General features: G+C 49.9%; 1 protein-coding gene across 1 annotated transcript in view; it reads right to left on the bottom strand.

Moving 5' to 3' along the window:
* ITGB5 (integrin subunit beta 5) overlaps nucleotides 1-21,677 on the bottom strand; it is a 64,185-nt gene that overhangs the window by 26,354 nt on the left and 16,154 nt on the right. The window contains exons 4-9 of the mRNA XM_069780927.1: nucleotides 20,064-20,313; nucleotides 16,131-16,299; nucleotides 10,136-10,297; nucleotides 8,578-8,673; nucleotides 7,384-7,473; nucleotides 3,258-3,392 (exon numbers count right to left, since the gene is read on the bottom strand). Coding sequence (XP_069637028.1) covers nucleotides 3,258-3,392; nucleotides 7,384-7,473; nucleotides 8,578-8,673; nucleotides 10,136-10,297; nucleotides 16,131-16,299; nucleotides 20,064-20,313 — 902 coding nt within the window. The remainder of the gene's footprint in view (nucleotides 1-3,257; nucleotides 3,393-7,383; nucleotides 7,474-8,577; nucleotides 8,674-10,135; nucleotides 10,298-16,130; nucleotides 16,300-20,063; nucleotides 20,314-21,677) is intronic.

Raw genomic sequence — 21,677 nt, 5'->3', positions numbered from 1 at the left:
ACAAGGTCACAGATTCAGAAGGTTTTATGGGAATCCTGATCTGCAAATAGAGATGTGCATCAGTCACACAGTCCCAAGCTTTCAGCACGCTGCTAACTGGCCACTTTGATGGATGCTTCTATTAAGACTGGCTTCATGTCGTGGTTTAACCCCAGACGGTAACTAAGCACCACGCAGCCGCTCACTCACTCCCCCTCCCACCCAGTACAATGGGGGAGAAAATCGGAAAAAACCTAAAACTCGTGGGTTGAGATAAGAACAGTTTGGTAGAACAGAAAGGAAGAAACTAATAATGATAATAACAACAATAATAAAATGACAATAATAATAAAAGAATTGGAATATACAAGTGATGCACAATGCAATTGCTCACCACTCACCAACCAATGACTAGTTAGCTCCCAGCAGCAATCCCAGCCAACTCCCCCCAGTTTATATACTGGGCATGACATCATATGGTCTGGAATAGCCCTTTGGGCAGTTTGGGTCAGCTGCACCGGCTGTGTCCCCTCCCAACTTCTTGTGCCCCTCCAGCCTTCTTGCTGGCTGGGCGTGAGAAGCTGAAAAATCCTTGACTTAGTCTAAACACTACTTGGCAACAACTGAAAACATCAGTGTGTTATCAACATTCTTCTCATACTGAACCTAAAACATAGCACTATACCAGCTACTAGAAAGAAAACTAACTCTATCCCAGCTGAAACCAGGACACTTCAGAAGGGTTAAACATCATTACATGGTTATACATCACCCCCTATTAATTTTCTGTTGCTACAATCCAGTGTCAGGGATTTTCTCCTCGGGAAAACCAAGACCGTCCTATGGCCGCTTGAATGGCCCCTAATTTAATCCTGCTGTTCAGTGGGGGTCTTGGTCGAGCCAGCACTGCCCGGAGCTGCTGGTTAGCAAAGAGGATTAACCTTATTCCAAGGAAACGAGCCCCTTTCCTAGACATCAGGAGGGAATGATTTTTCTCTGGAGACATCTGGGGTGACCTCGAGCTCTCACTGCCTGCCCCATCCCACATGCTGAGGGGCAACGTGCAGACGGCGGCATAGCAGCCACCCCCAGCTGGGAGAGCTGCACCCCCAGGAAACCTCCCTTGACCCCCTCCCATTCCCAAGGCCTGAAGCAATTAGGCAACGAGCTCAAATTACAGAGGAGAAGGAGATCAGAAAGCAAGCTAAAGGGATCAGGGTAATCCTGCTCCCATTCACCATCTGACACCCACGGCCCCAGGACTAAACCCTGGCAGATTAGGAGGACCCAGTGCCAGCGTTATCCTCTTTGGGGACACTTTCTTAGCAGGAGTCAAATCTTGATCCACGTGGAAGCAATGGAGCAGAGAGCAGCTGAACAAGAGGGGATGGAGGGATGGGACCCCACAATCCTGTGGCATGTCTGCCTCTGCAGGCACCTCGATACTCGGGTGCACCTAAAATGGGAGAGGTACCAGTGCTGGCTCCCCGCTGCACCCGCTGCCAAACCCCTTTACGGCACAAGCTGCGGCAGCTGGGGCAACCCCCCTGCTCATGCCAAAGCCGGGAGCCCAGGATCAACCACCAGATTAACTCTGCTACGTCAGGGGCTCAGGCTTCGCTGTGGGAACAAGGAGGGCACATGCCTAGCTACAGGGATTGCTTTTACCTGTCCATCAGAGATCCAGTAAAGTCAGCTAAAAAAGAAGAGGCCACCTCCCTTTTTAACACTTTGCATGATCCTTATTTGGCGTGGTAAAAATCCAGCTACTGTTGACTCTTTCAAACTATTTTTATATGCCTCAGCGCTTGGAGCTCTGGTATGTTTGCAGAGTCACTCTTCTCAAATAAGGCAACCAGGCTGCTAATGAACCTGCACCCACGTCCTTGCAGACAGCAAAAGCTTGGAGAAGGGGAGGGGGTTCCCTGCTGGTCTGAGCCCTCTTGCCCCAGCACCACAGCCCAGGAACTCATTGATCTGCATCAGTATTCAATATAAACAAGCAAAGCTTAGCTTCTCTATTTTTTTTTTATAAAAAAGCACAGGATGGATTATGCTGTGTATACTGTTAAGATTAAGGGCCAAACTATATTTTTAGCCTGTGCTGCCGTCCAATAACCCTAGGAACTGAACACACAAGAGAAGGGTTGCTGCCTTTCTGGGCACTCTGTCTTTTTTGGCAATACCTCCGAAGTTAACCATGACCTCTTCACTCCAGGAAAGACAGGTTTAGATTAGACTCATAGAATCATTTAGGTTGGAAAAGACCCTTAAGATCATCAAGTCCAACCGTTAAGCTAACGCTGCCAAGTCCACCACTAAACCATGTCCCTAAGCGCCACAGCTACACGTCTTTTAAATACCTCCAGGGATGGTGATGCAACCACTTCCCTGGGCAGCCTGTTCCAATGCTTGACAACCCTTCCGATGAAGAAATTTTTCTTAATATCCAATCTAAACCTCCCCTGGCACAACTTGAGGCTGTTTCCTCTTGTCCTATCACTTGTTACACTTGGGAAAAGAGACCAGCACCCACCTCACTACAACCCCCTTTCAGGCAGTTGTAGGGAGCAATAAGGTCTCCCCTCAGCCTCCTTTTCTCCAGGCTAAACAACCCCATTTCACTCAGCCGCTCCTCATAAGACTTGTGCTCCAGACTCTTCACCAGCTTCATTGCTCTTCTTTGGATGCCCTTCAGCACCTCAGTGTCTTCCCTGTAGTGAGGAGCCCAAAACTGAACACAGGACTTGAGGTGCAGCCTCACCAGTGCCAAGTACAGGGGGACAATCACCTCCCTGCTCCTGCTGGCCACGCTATTTCTGATAACAAGCCAGGATGCTAATATAAGCCAGGATTCTCAAACAATAACAAGAAAACCTTGGAAATTTAATGGACCAGGAAAAGACCAGCAGACCACAGCAATAAAAATTTCACAGGGGAGAGCATGACATGAATATCTGGGATTACAGGAAAAAAGAGCCCATTCTTGACTATTGTGTCCTGCTGCCTGATCAAGACCTTTTGGCTAAGGGTGCTGTAGACAAGATGCCTGTATTCCCTCTTTCCTCACAGCTGACCGTGGGCTGATCTATACCACCCAGAGCCAATTCTAGCAAAGCCACTCTCCGTGGCTTTATTGACATGGCATGGCATGAGGAGAGCAGAGGAAGATGAGCAAAGCTGTATTCTATTGCCCAGGACCACTCATTGAGAGTGGTAAGCGGCTGCACGGAGGCTGAAACAGCCTCTCCAGGGGACAGACTGAAAGGCAGACTCACCGTATCTCCTATTTTGAGATCCCCACACTTCCTGAGCCCAGGATAGGACAACCCATCCTGGCACGTGGCAGTGAAGGTCAAACCAATGTCCTCAGGGCTGTCCCAGACTGTAAGCTCCACCTTGGACCGAATACTCTAGAAACACAATGGGAAAGCAAACCGTCAGGTTCCCAAAGGCAGGTGGGTTTCTTCTGCTTTAGTCTCTTCTGATGTTTCCAGAGGGTGGCTAGGACATCTCTGCACCTATATGAAAAAAAATCACCCTTGCACACACATTGACATTTGGGTTTGACTTAACCAGCCCAGGAGAATTCTGATGAACACAACTAGACTCATGGGGAGTCTAGTTGCCTACACCCCTGTGGGTGGCTTATGCCCTCTAGGACAAGTGGGATGACCATTGTAGCCAGCATTGAAAAGATACAGATGCACAAGAAAAAGAAAGAAGAAAACATTCTCGAGCACAAATGGAGCATCTCTCAGCTGAAGGTCAGAGCCTGGTGCGCACATCTGCACCTCCTCCTCCCCATAAACCAGCCCCTTAGCAAAGCACAAAGTCTGATTCTCCACTGGCAGTCGTCCTGTGATGTCCATCGTACAGCATAGAGAAGGCATAAAACTGCACTAACTCTGTCCTGCTTTCTTGATTTCACCTGGTCACAAAAATACATTTTCCCTCTTAGGAGAAAATGGCAAACAATAAGTACTCTTTCAGATGCATCAGCTGGAAACACCACCATGGGAAAAAAATAAATGAAAAATCTCTTTCTTTGTGAAACTTTTCAAAGTGAAAAACGTTTTCCATCAGCGAGGTTTTGGTATGCTCCTACCCCCTTTCTTCTGCTTCTCATCTCTCTGCCCTGCTGCACGCACAGACTTTTTAAGTCAAAACAAAATGAAGTTTATAAGTATTAAGTCGGAATGAGGTTGTTTTGTTTAATTCTTCCAATGGCTGGAACTGATTTTTTCATGAGTGGTGTCCAAAAACTACAAAGGTTTTCAAAATGGAGCTTTTTGTACAAATAGTTTTATTTTCCAAAGTCAGCTTGCAGCTCCATCCCTCTCCCCCTTGTCCCCAGTCCTTACCAATGTGGCCAGACTAAGGAAAAGTGCTAATTCAGATCTCTTACCAGTACATGCGATAACAAAACCATGGTTCACACGCCAGCAAAGAGCTAACACTTTTGGGAACAGGCAGAAAATAAATGAGTTTTGGCTGGGTGAATCTAAACAGCCCTTGAGGAAAGAAAGGAATAATTTCCCATCTCTCTGCTGTAATGGAGGAGCCATTCGTGGGGTGGCAATTTGGACCATACAGAGCATCCATCACCTGCAGGCTCAATGCCGTGCACGTTGGTAAAGCTGAACATACTGCTCTGCCCAGAATTATCCCATAGGAATTAGCTGTCACACTGATGATGCCCTCTCATCTTCCTGCCCAGAGCATCTCATCTGGGGCATGGCAGAAGACAGGACACCAGGCCAACCCTTGCTATGACCTTGCATGGGCCCTTCCAATGTTCTTATAGAGATGCCAAGGTCTCTTACTAGCCCTATATAGTAATGCTATTAGCTTAATTGTAATGCTATTATTATTAGCCACTTTGCACCATTACACAGCAATACCTTCTCACAGCACCGCAGCCACCGCTAAGGGCAATTGCAGATTTTGCTGCTGTGTTGTTTGGTGGCCCCTAAGCCTGCTGTGCCTTCAGGGACAAGCGGAGGACACTGGAGAGACCTAGAGGAAGGACCTGGCCCTGAGATGGAGCAATGTCTCTGCCTGAAATAAAGCTGTTTGCTGTAGCCCGGGGGAAATGCCAAGACTGGATCATTTCAGTGTAAAAACAAGGAAATCCTGAACCGGCAGCAGCTCCAGGGATGGCTGATGTGAAGGCCACCCGCCATGGGAAACGCATCAGTAGTGTAACAAGAAACACATCCGAGACCTGCCTGGCTTGGGTTTAGAAAAGCAGTTTCTAAACCAGTGTCCCAATTGGTCCCTTTGGTCCAAACCTAGCTACTACGAGGCAGAGCCCCCCAGGAGCCTTTCCATCTCCCAGGCGTGTTGAGATTTGGGGGAAGGGTTTTTTTCTTAGTGAGGGCAGAGAAAAAAGCAGTCCCCCTTCTCTTTTTCTTCAGGCCCTGCTGGATGAGGGAGAGGTGACAGCACGCTGGGCAGAAGAAAAAGGGAGATGGAAGATGAAGAGAAGGGGGAAAAGGATCTTGGGGGTAACGTAAGCCCTGAGCAAGTCTGATGTACGCATTAGTGGAGGGAAGCAGACAAGAGAGGACCAGAGACGGCTGAAGCACTGGAGGGGAGAGGCTGAGCCCAGACCCAGAGCACCAACCACTGCCACCCCGCAGGAGGAGACGGTCCCTGTCGCAGGTGATGGGTTTCTCTAAGCACAGAGTTTCCTTTCTGTGAGGAGTTAAAAAAGGTTCACTCCCACTTTGGAAACAGAAACTTTAGCCTTCTCCCTCAGTGAGAACTTCCTCCTTCATTTCAGGAAAAAAACAAAGCTACCAAGAGGAGATGGGCTGGGCGGGTGCCAGGTTTCCCATGCCTGCAGCACAGGCAGGAGCTTCCAGCTCCCGGCAGCATGCCCGGGGGTCCCAGCCCGCACCCACCACCCAGCTGAACCGGCAAGAAACCAGCCCCAGGCTCAGCAGCAGATCATCCCCCACAGCTCCTTCTGTGGGGCACCGTGGTCTCAGCATCCTAGTGGTTTCCAGCCAGCTACACTGGAAAGCTCACAAGCAAAGAGGAGAAAGAGGAGGGAGCAGAGGTGGGGACATCAGGTCCCCAATGGTTTTCATCAGCTTGTATCTATCCACAAAGGCTTGAGGGGTGGTGAAATGGAGGCACGGATGCATGTTACAGCTGGGAAGCTGAGGCAAAGGGAGGTTTTCACATGATAGCGCTGAGGCCACATGCAAAGTCAACGTGGAGTGAATGTTCATTTCTTTCTCCCCAGCCAAGCATCTCAGCCACAAGACCCTCTTTCCTCAAGGGGACAAACTGGGACAACTGGGCTTTTGTTTTGCAGTATGTCCAGGGCCTCGTTAGCAGCATTTAGCTGCTCATTGCCTTTCCTCAAAGGGTGAAGCTTTGGGCAGCATTCTTCCCAAGGGCATAACCAAATGCTGCTTTAACCAAAGGCCGCTTTAACTGCAGGGAGCTTGCAGGGAAGGAAAGATGAATGTTACAGGTCATGCAAAGCACAGCACAATCTTGCATGACCTCTGAATGTGTGAACTCCTCCAAAGAAGTCCTTCCTCACTCCTTTGCACTAATGAGCATAGTACTAAGAAGAGCTTGCAGCCATCGAAAGCTGTGTTCACAGGTCCCATGCATGAAGAACCCTACCTGAAGGCTGACCCATGATGGGGTCAGATCTCCATGCCCAGCACCAAAACAGCAATATCCTTCCAGGAGCACAAAGAGCCGGCCCATAAGAATTCAGGGAGAAGTCAACAGAAATGTTGACAACTAACTACCCAACGAACATGCAATTTAGCTGCTTCTAATTGATCTGCTCCCCTGATCTCCATGGAGATGGACAACATCAGGTCAGCAGTACAACTGCAGGTCCTTTGCTGTCCTCCATAGGCCCCACTGCAGCAGGGCAGGCTGCCCTGGCAATGCCACATAGGCAGGGCTCCTTTGGGACCTAAGAGACATGGTGATGCTCATGGGTGCTGAGGACCAACTTGTGCTGCATGAAGACCAACGCAAGGATGCGACCTTAGCTGGAGCCTGGTCACATCCTCGGGAGGCCTCTGAACATCAGATAGCAAAGAAATAATCTATTTTACCTACTGGTAGGGTGCTCTGAGAGAGAGAGTTGTTTTAGATCGGGGCTGTATTTGGAGGGTAATTCTGCATACGAGAGCCATGGGGTGAAATCTCTGCTGTGCTGCAGGCTTCCTTGGGTATCCCTGTGCTCCTTCTCCACCTCACACGCCTTGTTTTCCTTCCCAGGGTAGATGCCCCAGCTCCGGCAGCGTACGGAGGACCAGGGAGGGAGGCGGCCAAGCCGGGTGGAGCACGCTGGGGAGAGGCGAGCTGGCCGAGCTCTTGGCGCTTTGCACGACAGCAGCTGCGGTATTAAAATGCACTTACGTTGTAGGCCTTGACGATCAGCTCGATGATATTCTTGGAGTCTTTGTGCAAAATCTCCACTGTCGTCCCAGGAATTAAGGCGGTAAAGTTCTTGGGGGAAAAAAAGAAAATGAAAGAAAATGTTGGGATGCAGAAAGGAAAGCAGAGCGCGAGGAGGGACCGACCCCCTGCCAGGGACACCGGCCACACACCCTGCAATATCATCCAGTGGTGTACACGGAACAGTTTGGCTCCCGTTAACGTGGAGCTTTGGAAAGCAAAGCATTGCTAACAGGGCACGTTGAATGCTAAGCAAAGCTCACGGCCACGGGACGGGGACTAACGGAGCCGGGTTCTGCTGCCGGAGGGGGCAAGACCCAGCCACCGTGCACTCGCGAGAGCCGGCACCGCGGGGAGGGAGCTGCGGCTGCCCCATCTCGCCTCACGACCTGCGAGCATCCCCGGGAGAGGGGGTGGAGAATGAGCTCAGCCCTCCCGCTCTCCGCAGGCAAGCAGCAGCATCTCGACGGTAGCAACGCAGCTGCTTGTTGTTTTCGCTCGAGCCTCGAGAGCCAGAGCAGAGGTTTCCAAAAGCAACCCCGCCTGAAACACCTCCCCGGCATCCGCAGAGGAGCGAAACCCTGCGGGGCAGCTCCAGACGCAGGCCGGCCCTTGCGGCTCAGGTCACCTTTTCCTTTCGGAGGGGAGAGGGGATGGCGAGGGAGTTCAAACTATATGTGGCACGTCAGGGCCCTGGACTCCGTGATGGAAAAACACAGCTGGGCAGAAACACTGCGCGCGATTAGGTAATGGGATTAAGTCACCGCAGAATGGGTTGAACAGGTTTCTGCTCTCTCGCACGCTGCACAGCTGGCAGCCATCCGAACATCAAGATTAAGCTGGAGTCTATTTTAGGTCTTTGCATGCTCGCTAACATGTATATCTGTTTGCTCTAAGGAGCTTTAGTGCTTTTCACTGAAAGGACTCGTGGGAAGGGACGGCGGGCTGAGCCTCGCCTGCCTGCATCTGCCTGCCCCTGCCAGCCCCGCGGGCAGCACGTGGCCACGCGCACGCGCGCTTGCGGCTGCACACATGCACGCTTGCGGCTGCGCACACGCGCGCTTGCGGCTGCCTCCGCTCCGCGGTGCCAGCGGGAAGATGCTTTCCAGAGGCATTTAAATCTCCTCCCAGCCCGGGCGGCTCAGCAGCACTTACCTTGTACAGGACATAATGACTTTTCGTAACAGCGAAAATCAGGTGGATGTTGTTTTCAGCGAGTTTCTCCCCAAGAAGTGCTAGGGAAGGATAATCCTAGGGCGCAAAAAAGGCAGAAAGACTAATGGGTAACACAGAAACAAAGACTAATTTCATTGCTCTTCTCCTCCCAACAGCAAAATTTGTTCCAGAAATGTGGCGTGTTTTGTTGCAGGATGAAGTCCCTGATGTACCAGCACAATCCCAACTGAAACAGTAGAAATTCTGTTATGCCTTAAATATTTCTGCTGCACCTTTCACTAGAATCTATGACTGACAACACCATTAGCTGCAGCAACACCTGAAACACTGGATTTCTTTCTTTCCTCTCTGCTTTGCCATCAGCAGACACACGTGTGTAATAAGTTGCTTGCTATCTCCAGGGATGCAAGGCGGGGAGATCTAGAATTGCAGTAAGTGGAAATGTATGATTTTTCTTCCAAAGCGGAAACATCCATTGCCTGCTCTTTCTGCATACTGGAACCACAAAGAGATTACAATAAACTCTTTAATTCTGCAGACTTCCCAGACAGAGAGGATGGCAAGAAGATACTGCTCTAGCTACCCACAGGAAACAAAATAACGAACCAGGGCTCAATTTCAAGAGACCAGCTTGAGTTTAAAATCCCAGGCTGCTTCTGAATTGCTGTCCTTGGGAAAAAAGACCTCATTTACTTGCAGACTGGAGGGCTGATTGAGAACCTCAAAGACTTAAACATGGGAACAACAAGGCAGCATCCCCACACCAGCTCCCCAGCATAACCCCATATCAGTACAGGGGCTGTACTCCCGTATACATATGCTTGCTAGGATTGCACAGGTGGGTGGAAAGGGAGTTTCTCCAAGGATCCTAGCTTCCATGCAGAAACACCTCCTGTTATGAGGTGACATCCATGCAGGAACAAAAATCATAAGTAGTGCTTGTGATCTGCTGAATAAAGCACCCTTCTGCAGAAGGATGTGATAATGAGGTGGCAGGCAAGTGCCCATTCACCCCAGAAGTTTCCTCCACTGAGTTTAAATTTAAAAAAAGGGCCAGTTTGTGTATTTATTACTACGACCTATGTTAGTGTTGTGCTCAAAGGCTGTGAGTAAGAGGAGCATCCTGTTGTGCTTGCTAGTGTAGTCACATCAAGGTAGACTCAGCCTCCCCAGGGAGAAGCTGACAGTCCACCGGACATTTTAGAAAAGGGATGACATATTTTATGTTTCCTCTACACTTTGCATGCAAAATCTGATGCTCTTCAGGACACCGAGTTACTTTTCCCTCCCTTGCAATGAGCCCTGAAGGAACTTGCTAAGCTCCTAACTCATTTTTGAGCATCACAGAAGCATTCACTGTGGGGGGACGCCCAAGCAGAACCGCAAATTTTATTTGCAAACTGCAGGAGCAGGTGAAACCATGCTGGTCAGGGGGTGCGTTTGCCAAAGGCTGCTGGAGTCGGGGGTGGCTGGTCTCCAGAGAGGTCCACCAACACCCCGAGGTCTCCAAGGGCCGGGCCCCCATGTCCCCCCTCACCAGCTGGCTGGATGCGCTGTACTCGTTGGCTTCATTCAGGTGGCACTGGCCATCATGGGGCTGCACCAGCCCCCCCAGCTTCCCATCCAGGGCTATGTGGGGCACGTCATCCGTTGTGAAGACCAGCAGGTGAGACGCCTCCTTACGCCAGCCGATCTTCTCCTGGAGGAAAACAAACCCCGTGAGACAGCCGGTCTGCCCCTGCCAAGCCCACGCTTTGCCCCTCACCCTGCACACGGTCCCAGCCATGCGCCCGTCCAGCAGCAGACCCGTTAGCATTAATTAGAAGAGCACCATGCTGCTGTCCCCCCATCCCTGGCAAAAACCAAAACATCAGGGGCCCATCTAGTATTTCCCAATATCTCCTTCCAACGCACTTACTTAAAAAGGCATGAGGAGGTATGTGGACTGTCCACCAGACCTTCTCTACACAGATCCAAGAATAAGAATTTCAGCTGCTTTTATAGCCAAAGGAGACCTGCCAAATTCCTCCACACACATTTAATCTGACCTTGTTTCCTTGGCTCTGCGGAGTGGGCAAGGCAACAGCAAGGGCTGCAATATCCCCGCTCAGCAGTTTCATTACCACCCGCTCGTAAAAGCTGTTTCTGAGCTGTGACACACAGCGAGGTCCCTGCCCGAGGGTGCTGGCTTTGGTGCACCCATGTGCATGCACAGGCACTCTGTGCAAGGACCAGACATTATCACCATCTTTGCATGGAGAGAGATGCAGGGATAGATTGTTTTCCAAATAAAGGGATAACATTTAGTGGATAAATTTTTCCCTCCCACCGAGCTTCCCCAGGTTTCCGCCTTTGCATCGGCCCGAGAAGCAGATCTGTGCCTACAACAGCACACTGAAGCTGTTTGTTGCAACAGAAGCGGAGGAAAACAGCGAAGCCCCAAAGAAATTTTTGGAAACCATCGCACTGCAGCACACTCCCCTGCGCTCGCTGGCTGCTCCCACTGCCAGCTCATTGCCAAGCCGGGCGGCCTGAGGTCCCGCCTGCCAACCGCAGCAGAGAGATCCTGCCACGGCAGAGACCGGAGCCAGAAAGCCCCATCTCCCAGAGCTTCCCCTGGGGCTGGCCACCCTGCCCTGTCCACCAGCGAAGACGCAGCCCCACGCCTTCCCTCCCCACGCACATCCAGCATCCCCCTCCCTCCAGCCCCCAGCTCGGAGCGACACAGCGCAAATCCCTTGGGAAGGGATGAGGGAAAAGCTGGTAAAAACTCACTGGTGGGAACGCGGCGCAGATGAATATACCCAACTCCTCCAGAGCTTATCGCGCAGCTTATTTAGCAAAATCCGAACTCTGCCTTTTTTTACAGTAAGATGTTAGCCTATGAGCTGCCGCAGCCCAGCTGCAAAGACGCTTTCTATGGAAAGCGCTGGTGTGGACAGGGCAAGAGGGCAGAGCAGGCAGACAGATGCGGAATCATGGCTGCTGCCAGCGCAATTTTCGCCTGCAAACGTGAGTCATAGCCCAAAGCTTCCTGATCTTTCCGATAAATATAACTCTTGCTTCAGAGACACTATTCCAGAGTAGATTTCTTTCTCGTCCCTACTGCAGAAGGTGTAATTTCTTTAATGGCATTTTAAAGACCCACACAATGCAAATAAGGCCATAGGAAGAAGGCTTTGGCAACACACATCCTTTGCCACGTACTAGCACATTACAGTCCAGCTCAGTATGCAATGTGGACTTTTTTGCTCTGGGAAGCAGGACTCATTCCACTGAAGTGACCCCACTGCACAAAAGGCAAGATCTTCATGCCAAAATGTAATTTCTTAAGAACTCAACCCAAAAGTGATTATGGCTTTAACAATGCAAGAAGCAGTTCTTGGTCTACTCAGCCACCAGACAGAAGCCCATCCAGTTCACTTTTCTCTGAGTATCCAAAGCTGATTTCTTTTTTTTTTTTTTTTAATGATTGAGGCCAAGAAACTCCCAAAGAGATTAAAAGGATTAATCCGAGTTTCATTTCCTTAGAAATGCACTACACACAAAGAGAACGAGCCGCATTCAAGCAGCAGTTACAAATCCACTTCAGGGGTGATGCTGCTGTTCACCTGCCTGCTAAGCCCACCTTTAAATCAAGGGCTAAGCATCCCTTTGCGGACAAATTCTCTGTGCCTCCAACACACACTTTCCCACATAAACAACATCAAAAGTGCTTTGGTTGCTCAGTTCAGGAACTCACTTCCAAAAAGCACCGAGCACCCACAGTGTCGGTGCCAATATCCGGGCACTGAGAGCATTTGATGCCTCAGAGCACTGGACCAGGACGTCTCAGACGCGGTGGCCGAGCCGGTGCTGATGCCACACTGAAAGAGCTGGAGACCTATGGAAAAAGCACCCGGAGAGGCTGGCACGCCAAGGAGCCGCTGCATCTCACACTGCCTCCACCAGCAGCTTCCAGGCACTGGAAAATACAGCTCTTCAACATGCAGTTTCCACCGCGAAACCCAGAGCAGCACTCTGCTCCGCTTAAACCAAATAACCAAAGAGACTTTTGTTTATTTTTACTGGACTGGGATTGTTGAACAAAAAAACCTGCACTGACGTCTGCCCCCTCATCTGGTTTTTGATCCTCATGGGATATAAGGGATTTTGAAAGCAGGGGTGGGACCTGACCCAAAGCAGAGTGAAGTGGGAAGACGTGTCTCCACAGGGCTGGGCACGCTACGGATCCTGCCCCTACTCCTACGACCAGCTGCAGTTGCCTCCTGTACCCCAGCAGACCAGCTTCTCATGCCTTACAGCCAACAGTGACTGGCAAAAGTGCCACAACTGTCTCAGCACAGCACAGCCCTCCAAATCCTATTGAAAAGGCTGCAAAACCCTGTATCAGTATTTCCAAGCCTGAAATAAATATCTAAATTTATGCTTTGGGCGCTGAATAAAAATGGTTCAGTTGCCAAGACATTAATTGCCAGGAGACCCCCTGGATTCATCAATGTGTCTAAACCCCGACCAGTTTCTCAGGTGCAGACTTTTTTGGAAGCAAGAAACAGAAACAGATACAGGTGCAAGACAAGTATGCCTTAGGGACTGAAAGCCAAAACCTTCTTTGTCTGGCATAGCTCTGAAAGGCACCTCAGTGTCTCCCAGATGCCTTGGCCATCTCCATGTACCAGTGTCTAGCAAGCACCAAATGAAACTATTTCAAAAGATGCTTCATTTTCTAATCCAGCATTATCTCCTTGCTGCATCTTAGTATCTAAGATCTGAAACTTATACGTACCACCAAGCCATATGACGCTTGCACTTAAAGAATGGCAGAAACCCAAAATACTGCAAATGGAAAATGTAATTACAGAAAGTTGATTAATATTCCTGGCTTACCATTTTAGCATCAGGATAAAGGCTTATTGTCTCTGGCTCTTTCATTGCCTCCAGAATAACATTTACTATATCTTCATCTTTCAGAAAGGAGCCAAACCCTGGGCCTGCTTGTTAGTCTGTATTAGCTGTACAAACTTTCCCCCTTCCTTGGCTTGAAAACCAGGCCAAAAAATGACTTGAGCGTTACAGAGCTCTTAGACAGCTCATGCAGAAGAAATGTTTGATATGAATTACAGTATAAAAATACCTAGTCAACAGAGTAGGTATTGCTTCTGACACCTCGGTGCTTGAAGAGGTGGAGAAGACCACACTCGGACACCGTGGCTTGGAAACAGCGAGGGTCTGCCCTGCCATGACCCGCTCTCCCCGGGATGTCCCCCCGATGCCACAAGCTCTGCTGCTGAGCACAAAGTACTTCATGGTCAACATGCTGCATCGCCCTGAAGGCAGGGGACTTTCTAAGGTCATAACTGCTCTAAAACTTGGGTTTTGAATAGGGCAGAGGGTGAAAGCTGGAAAAAGCTAGAGCACGCCAACGAGATGCAATGGGGTACCACAGTAGTGATGAAGAAACCCATGCCAGAAGTCACCAAGGTATCTGTATGCTGCTCTCTCTGCAGTGGAGGAATATAGTTCCCGAGTTATTAGAAACTACTGTCTCTGCAGCGTTTAGTCCCCACGATACTTCATCAATCACTGCTGGCTGCAAAGCGCCATTTGTTGCAGCAAAGAGCATCGTCATCAGGCAGCAGCACTTCCCTGCTACCCCCGCCGTCTGCCACCTTCACCCACCTCAATGGTGCTGACCCCCACCACAACCCAGGCCGCCGACCGGTCTGGGCCATCTCTCGGCCGCCACGACAGAAGTTAATCACTAAGCTCCCGTTTTGGCTACGGGGCTTAGGAGGTCAATCAGCCGGAATGGTCTGGAATTTTGGCTGTTCTAACTCTGGACAGATGGAGCCTTTGCTGCTCCTACCTGGGATCAGCAGGCAGCTGCTCCACCTACAGCAAGGGGCTGCCAAGGCAGCGCGAGTTACGGTGCAGCCGGTTCTCCTGCCTCACACACCGGTCCCACGGACTTCCTTTCCCACACCTGAGCTCTGGCAATTAACTAACTTTCGCGGCTCCAGAAATTCCTCTGTCATGACTTGCCTCATCATGCCAAGAGCCACGCAAGAGCACACGCTCACCTCTGCTCACCCTTCCTAGAGGATGCTCAGTCCTGAATTTAGATGGTGCCAGCATCTAAATTCATCTTCTGAATTTAGAAGGGACCAGGCTGTGCGCTCAAGAATGACAGTCAAAGTTTTTGGTCCCTACCAACAATTTGAGACTGGCAGAAGTGTGTAGGCAATATCTTGTAGGTCTCCTGCCTTCCACCAACACCTCCAAAATGAGCCCTTGTGATACACACCACAACATTTCTGCATCATAGGGAAACGTTGTCCCATTTTTGCAATAACGTGCTGGAAGGAACTGCAAAAAACCACACAGTGGGTGGCACAACTGAGTGACCATCCTGAGATGTCTCTGCTCTAACCATGAGAGCCACCACTCCACAACTGAGAAGCACTTTATGCCCAGATGAGTACTGGGAGCAGCACTGTAGCTGTGCCAACAATAATACCTGTGCCTGGCTGGGAGAGGGAAGATGGCTGTTGGGTGGCATCAGATCCAATGGGGCAGGTTCAGTCCTGCCAAGAGCATGAAGTGTAAATGAAGCCAACCCAGGCGAGGGAAGGTCTGGTTTCCCACAAGCCTGTGTCCCACCACTCCTGCAGACGATGCCTATCTCCCAGTTCCCAAAATCCAGACTCAGAAGAAAACATGCCCAATCCAAAGGACTATGCAAGGCTGGAGGAAGCAAAACCCAAACTGTATGTCAAGAGGGGAAAAAGCAACCAGAGCTGTCCCTGGCGAGCAGGGAAGCTCAGCCACACAGTGGAGGGGAGCAAACACTTCCATCCCTGATGCACAAAGGGATACGGAGCAACCCACCTACTTGTTCCAGAAAGATCTTCAAGCAAACACCTCCAAAAACCCTAAGGACATGGCTAACATGGCACCAAGCTAATGAACTCTGTCTTTAATTACTGCTAACAGCTCCAGTTTTGTTGACAAAGAGGGAGAGCAGGCTATCAGGGCCTGGGGGTGGGCTCATCCAGCCCCACACACAAAGGGGGCAGGTACGAGCAGTAGGAACCAGCTCCAACCCTCAACATGAGTCAACCACTGCAAGATGTGTTTGGCACACACGCACTGAGCCGATGCACGGTGCCGCTGCACACAAGTGTGCATGAATCTTAAAGGATTTTGTCCCAGGTGCTCAGGGATCAGCACCTACAAGTCTAGCCACGTGATGAAATCTCAGCCGTAAATTTGCATTTGCAAAAGCTTTGTTTTTACCCCTTTAAACTAGAAAAAATATTAACCTTTTTTTTCTTTGCCTGTTCATGTACAAAACCACATGAAAACAATAGCCTCTACTTTTCAAGGCATTTTTCATGGTTTCTGCAAGAAAAATGTAGTAGTTACTTCCAAAAAATGGCATACTGAAGCTTTACCCTGGTCCTAGAACAGAGCAGAAGAAACCTCCTCCTCTTTTGCTTTGCTTTAAAACCCCAGAAATCAGAGCAACTCACCTTGCAGACGGCAGCCTGCAAAATTGCATCAAAACCGCCCTCTGGAGCATCTCGGTTGCGGGAAACCTTCTGTTTCTGAACTTCTTCGTTGAAACGGTCAACTTTATCCGTTAGGGACAAGAGGTGGCGGAAGCCAAAGGATGGGACGCAGCTGGGGAACAGCTTGTAACTGCAGGAGGAACAGAGGAGTGGTCAGCTGGGAGGAACCACACCAGCAGCCAAGAGCTGCAGAAGCTCCCAGCTCTACCAGGTTGGTCTCCAAACTTCTGTTCAAAGGGATAAAATACTTCCACAAGGCTTCATGTTTTGGACACTTCGATTTCTGGGTATTTATCTACAAAACCCTACAGTAGAGCCCATTTTTTTTTTGTTTGCCCCCCCCAGGGTTTTGAGCAGCTGAAGTTTCCAGAGATCTCACCAGGACTGAACACCTCTCTCCATGTAAGGTGTGAGCGAAGACACCAAGCACCAGCCTGCCCCAGGCCATGCAACTCTGCAGTTTCAGCACCCATAAAGCAGTTTTCACACCAGGAATCCACAGTGCAGGATGTGACTCACAGTGATGCAGAGGGTGCTTTTTGGCAAAGCCACCATCCCCAGCAGCCCAGGAGGGTGGTGTGAGCCGTGCCCCGTGCCTGCAGAACCGGTGGGCTGGTGTCAAAGGGCATCACACAGAAGTGTCACTGCCGAGAGCTACTTTTCCCCTATTTTTCAATATGCATTTTCACTCTGCCATCCACTTTTCTTGGCAGTACGTGCCACCCCGCACCCACTGCACGTCACCGGGCACCTGGCAATTGCCCAACACTAGATGTGGTGATAACTAACACCAACTCTTGCATACTCCCACTATCCCTGCAAGCTGGTGAGCAAACACCATCTCTGCTTTCCAGAGGGCTGCTGGAGCAAAAAGGTAGGAGTGGCACCCTAAGGCAGAGAAACAGCTCGGCAGGCTACCAGGAAAACTTCTTCTTCCATACCAAACTATCAGGAGGCAGCTTTGGTGCTCCCCGCGCGGCCAGGAGAGCTCAGGAGAGCAGCTCCTGCGGCGTGGGAAATCAGAGTGTGTGCAGGGGAGAGGGATGAGAAGGGTTAAGAAGAAAATGTGTTTAAAAAGGAGTTGGGTTGGCACTAATTCACTCCTATCTTCAAAGATAAAACCCAGAGAACAATTAAAGGCTTCTGCTGACACATGACCCACTATGGGTAAATTGTAAGAGGCTTTTTACACAAAGGAGCATTTAAGATTTACTATGGCTGGGAACTCAAATCCCTCACAAGCAAGCCCAGAGCCGGGACTTCCACTCGCACAGCCATGCACACCCCTAACCATGGGGCAAGTCCCACTGCCCTGGGCCTGGCTGGCAATTAGAGCCATCCCTTGTGATCAGTCCCGTGTTCAGACTTGCATCCTGCTCGCACCTAGGGCCAAGACAAGGAGTTTGTGATGTCTGAAACCTCTGCACTGCAGGGTCTCAGCAAGCAGCCCTGAACCCACGTGATACATCTGGGTGCATCTGGGTATTTGAGTGACTACACAAGGGCACACAGCAGTGCGGGTGGGTTATCTCAGGTTGTAACCTCCACAAGCCATATCAGAGATAGATGGGCAATTAGGCGTTCAGTCGAACCTTCTGCCTTCCTTATCTTTTCAAATTTACTGTTTGTTTCCTTCGTATTATCTCTCTTGAATGACACTGTGGCTGTGAGAGGCCACATCCTGGCTCCCCGGCAGGTCCCAGCTGGGATGCTAAGCCAGGAGCAGGGGTGAGCAGGGAGCTGGGGTGAGGTGGAGGAGGCACAAGCGATCCCAGCCAGACCCCGCATGAAAGCAGGGCTGCACCCCACCCAGACCTGCAGGACAGCCATCACCGAAAGGAGGAGGAGGAGGAGAGAGCCTGGACCCAGGGCAAAAAACACCCACCGCAGCTCATGTTTACTTGCAGCTTTTCTTAGATGAGAGCAGGCTACTGGACAAAGTCTGCTTTGACACTAGAAATAGCTGCAAACAAAACCACACCTGACAACGACCTCACTGCCACATCAGCAAGCTGCTTGGCAGCAGCGACAGCCGGCTTGCGGAGCAGGCAGGGGAAGGCGACGCTGCTGGAGAACAACAGGGAGCCAGCACCCCTGGTTTGGATGAAGAGGAGCCAGATGGCAACTGGAAGAGAGCGCCCACCAGACAAGCTGCCTTGGGCAATCCTTCCTAAATGGTTTCCCAAGACCAAGCTGGCTTAATGTAACCCACAAACAGAAAAGCAACCACCTGGGTAAAACCAAAAGGACATCCAGATATAGCCTGATCGTGGTGGGAGAAGCTGAGGTGATAGCTCTGGATGCCCTTGATGAAAGGGCATCAGCAGTTTCAGGCATGCCTCGCTGCAGAGTTGTCCAGCTCCATATTCTCCTCCTCTCCCACCCCTCCCCTCCTGCACATTTCACTCCATTTCACTCAGCAAAAGCCATGTCACTTCAATTACATCACACACCAGCCAAACAAAGTTTCCAAGATTTCCCCAGCTGGAGCAAAATCCTGTCCCCAGCCCGCAAGCAACATGAGCGGATGATGGAAACTGAGGACAACAGAAATGACTGAGAGCATCCCTCTGAGGCCAAGCCAAATTTCAGGAGGAAAGAGCTATGAAGAGCATAGTGTACGGTGCCATGGTGGCAGAGCCACCTCCCCAGCTCAGTCAGTGTGGTCACTTTTGGCTATGCTTTATGGCCAAAGCAGGAGTTTTCAGTGTTAAAATCCATTTGACTTTCCTCTCTGGACAGAACTGGTGAAAAGGGAATACAGATAATTTTGTCTGGTCAATGTGCAATGAGATGCCAAATGCTTGGTCAATGCCAAAAGTTGGCCAAGAAACTCACAGCCGATGCCAGCTCACTTTAATCTGCCTCTCATATGGAAAACTTAAAGGATGCATGCTTGCAGAGCTTGGCATCCATTCGTGTGGTGATCTTACAATGTAAGTATCCATGAATCGCTCAAATAAAAGTGCTAACCCTACTGCCCTTACATGACCAGAAAGCACTCCAACAATGAATATGGTAAAAGATGGGGACCACAAAGGTAAGTGTCAATGGTGACATTCTCCCAGGAGGGCATTTGCTGCTGCATCCATCTTTTAGTGCCAACATCCAAACCCATCTGAGTGTGGACACCCTCCACTACACCCAATTTCACTCTGGCGTAATCCTCAATTGAATGATCTTGATCCCAACTCCAGCAGTTAAAAGGCAAACAAAAAGACTCTAACAAAGACACTAACAAGCAAAAAAAAAAAAAAAAAAAAAAAGGAGGAAGGCTCTGATATTACCGCAAAGCAAACCACATCATCTGTGTCTTTTGAAACTGACAGTTTGTTTTGCTTCCACAGCAATAAAGATGAAAAAACCTGCCTGACATCTTCAAAACACTTTACAAGAACTCATTAATCAGTACTACAGGCCATCACAAATCTCACTTCCCCCAAACACTTCTGTTGGGAAGGACTTACATTGCCTTGGTCTCCTTATCTGTAAAATGGAGACAAAGAGCTTAATTGATTTACTCAAGGCCAAACTATGACTCAGAGCTAGGATCAGAAATCAGGAATTTCTGGCTCTTGCTCCTTTTTCTTAAAGCCTACAAAGAAGTCTGCCATGCCTGCATCCTCTTCAGGTACTTAAAAATAGCTTCAGGCTCCTGATACAACAGTTTCCCATCTCTAGATGCAGACATCTCCCAAAAGCCCCTGCAAAATGGAAGTTGTCCTATTTTGAACATCTCTGGAGCATCACAGTGACAGCCCTGGCTAATCAGCATTCCCAAAAGCCAGGGCTTAAGCGTGGTTCATTATTTAAAGCAAGAATGGGAAGAGAAGACTGCAGCTAGGCTCTGTGCAAACACGGGGCTTGTCCTTCCAGGGTACACCTACCACTTACCCAATGCAGGGATTGTTTTGGTATCTTGGTGCTGTGTAGGAGAAAGGAGAAATGTTCTTGTCCACGAAAGAGCCAAACCCCAGCCGGAAATTGCTAGTGAGCTTTCGCATCTCTTCAGCCAGCTTGGTCCCCAGATTGCGAATATTATCTAGGTCGTCATTCATGGACAGGGAGAGATCCATCAGGTAGTAGAGGTCCACGGGATAGTCCTCCACTTGCCGAACTTGAACTCGGAAGGAGGTCTGGTCACCTGCACACACACAAGAGTTGAGAGTGGTGAAAAGGAAACTCCTAGCGCACATAAAATCCAGACCACGTGGGTTTTTTTTTTTCCCCTGCAGATCACTTGCAAAAGAAGAGGGTGAGGAGAAGAAGCTTTTCCAAATCCATCCCTTAGTAGACTAACAGGAAAGCAGGTAATGACTTTGGGTCCTCTTAAGCTATGTAGTGTACTGGCTGGCAAGAAAAAGACAGATCTATAGAGTACCTGTCTCTATTTTACTTTGGAGATACAGGAAGGGGTCTTTCTGTCTCAGCTAAGAGAATGTCTAAGGCAGGAAACATGAAAAATGCTGCTGCCCCAGGCTGTGTACAGTCCAGGGGTGTTTCCCTAGAAAACTGGAAAGAAAACCAAGCAGAGTGAACCTCAAACGGATGTTTCATGGACTACTGAAAGTGGGACCCTGCACACGCTTACTTGGGTACGTCCTCAGAGCAAACCAGGAGCAGTCCAAGAAGTCCTGCACAAAAGAGAGGAGGTGGAGCAGGAGAAGGAAGAGGGTCAGGAGAAAACAGCCAGCGTGAGATGAATGCAAGATGTCCTCTGAGCTGTGCAGGGAAGTAAAGCCAAAGCAGACACAGAAGAAACACCTTTGGAAAGGACTTCTCCCCCGAAAAAGAGCTGTGCCACCATGATTCTGGAGAAAGCAGGGCAAAAGGGAAGTAAACTGGAAAAAGAAGGTTGTTAGGGTCACCCAGGGAAGCACCGAGGCAGGGACGAAGCTTCCTGAAGTGATGAACACAAGGGAAGGAGCTGACAGTGCTGAGTCACAGGCTGTGCAAATGCAAAGAAGAGCAGAGAAAAGCCTTTCCCCGACCTTCCCCTTTGCCAAACAGCTTTCACCAGAGACACCTTCTAGAAGGGGTGCCAGGAGGGGAGGCCACTGCCAGCACTGCCCACGCCTCAAAAAAGGTGAAGTGGCTTCAAAGTGAACTCAACTTCACACCAGATGGACCTCGGTGGAGCCAGAGAGGAGGTGGCAAATGTTTGCCTTATGCTTTGCTGAGAGAGGGGTTTAAATGGAAACCCCAGACTCCAGCACCCTCAAACCCCAGGCTGGTTTGGAGATCCCACGTCCGCAGCTGCCTCCTTGGCCCATTTTCTAGCTCAGTGGGGTCTCAGACCCAGGGACTCGGATCCTTTCAAGACCAAGCTCTCCCTCCTGCCCACCTCTCCCAGCTCTTCATGGCTGAGGCTGAACTTTGGACACCAGCAGGTTCTGCAAAACACTCATAGCTTCCCCTCTTCTTCCCCAGAAATGAAACACACATTTTTTAGTATTGTGAAAACACTTCTCTAACCGTTTTATTGTTCTCCTCATTGTGCGCAGCGGC

The sequence above is a fragment of the Haliaeetus albicilla genome, chromosome 4, assembly GCF_947461875.1.
Source record: "Haliaeetus albicilla chromosome 4, bHalAlb1.1, whole genome shotgun sequence".
NCBI lineage: Eukaryota > Metazoa > Chordata > Aves > Accipitriformes > Accipitridae > Haliaeetus > Haliaeetus albicilla.
This window is presented reverse-complemented; position numbering and strand designations above follow the sequence as displayed.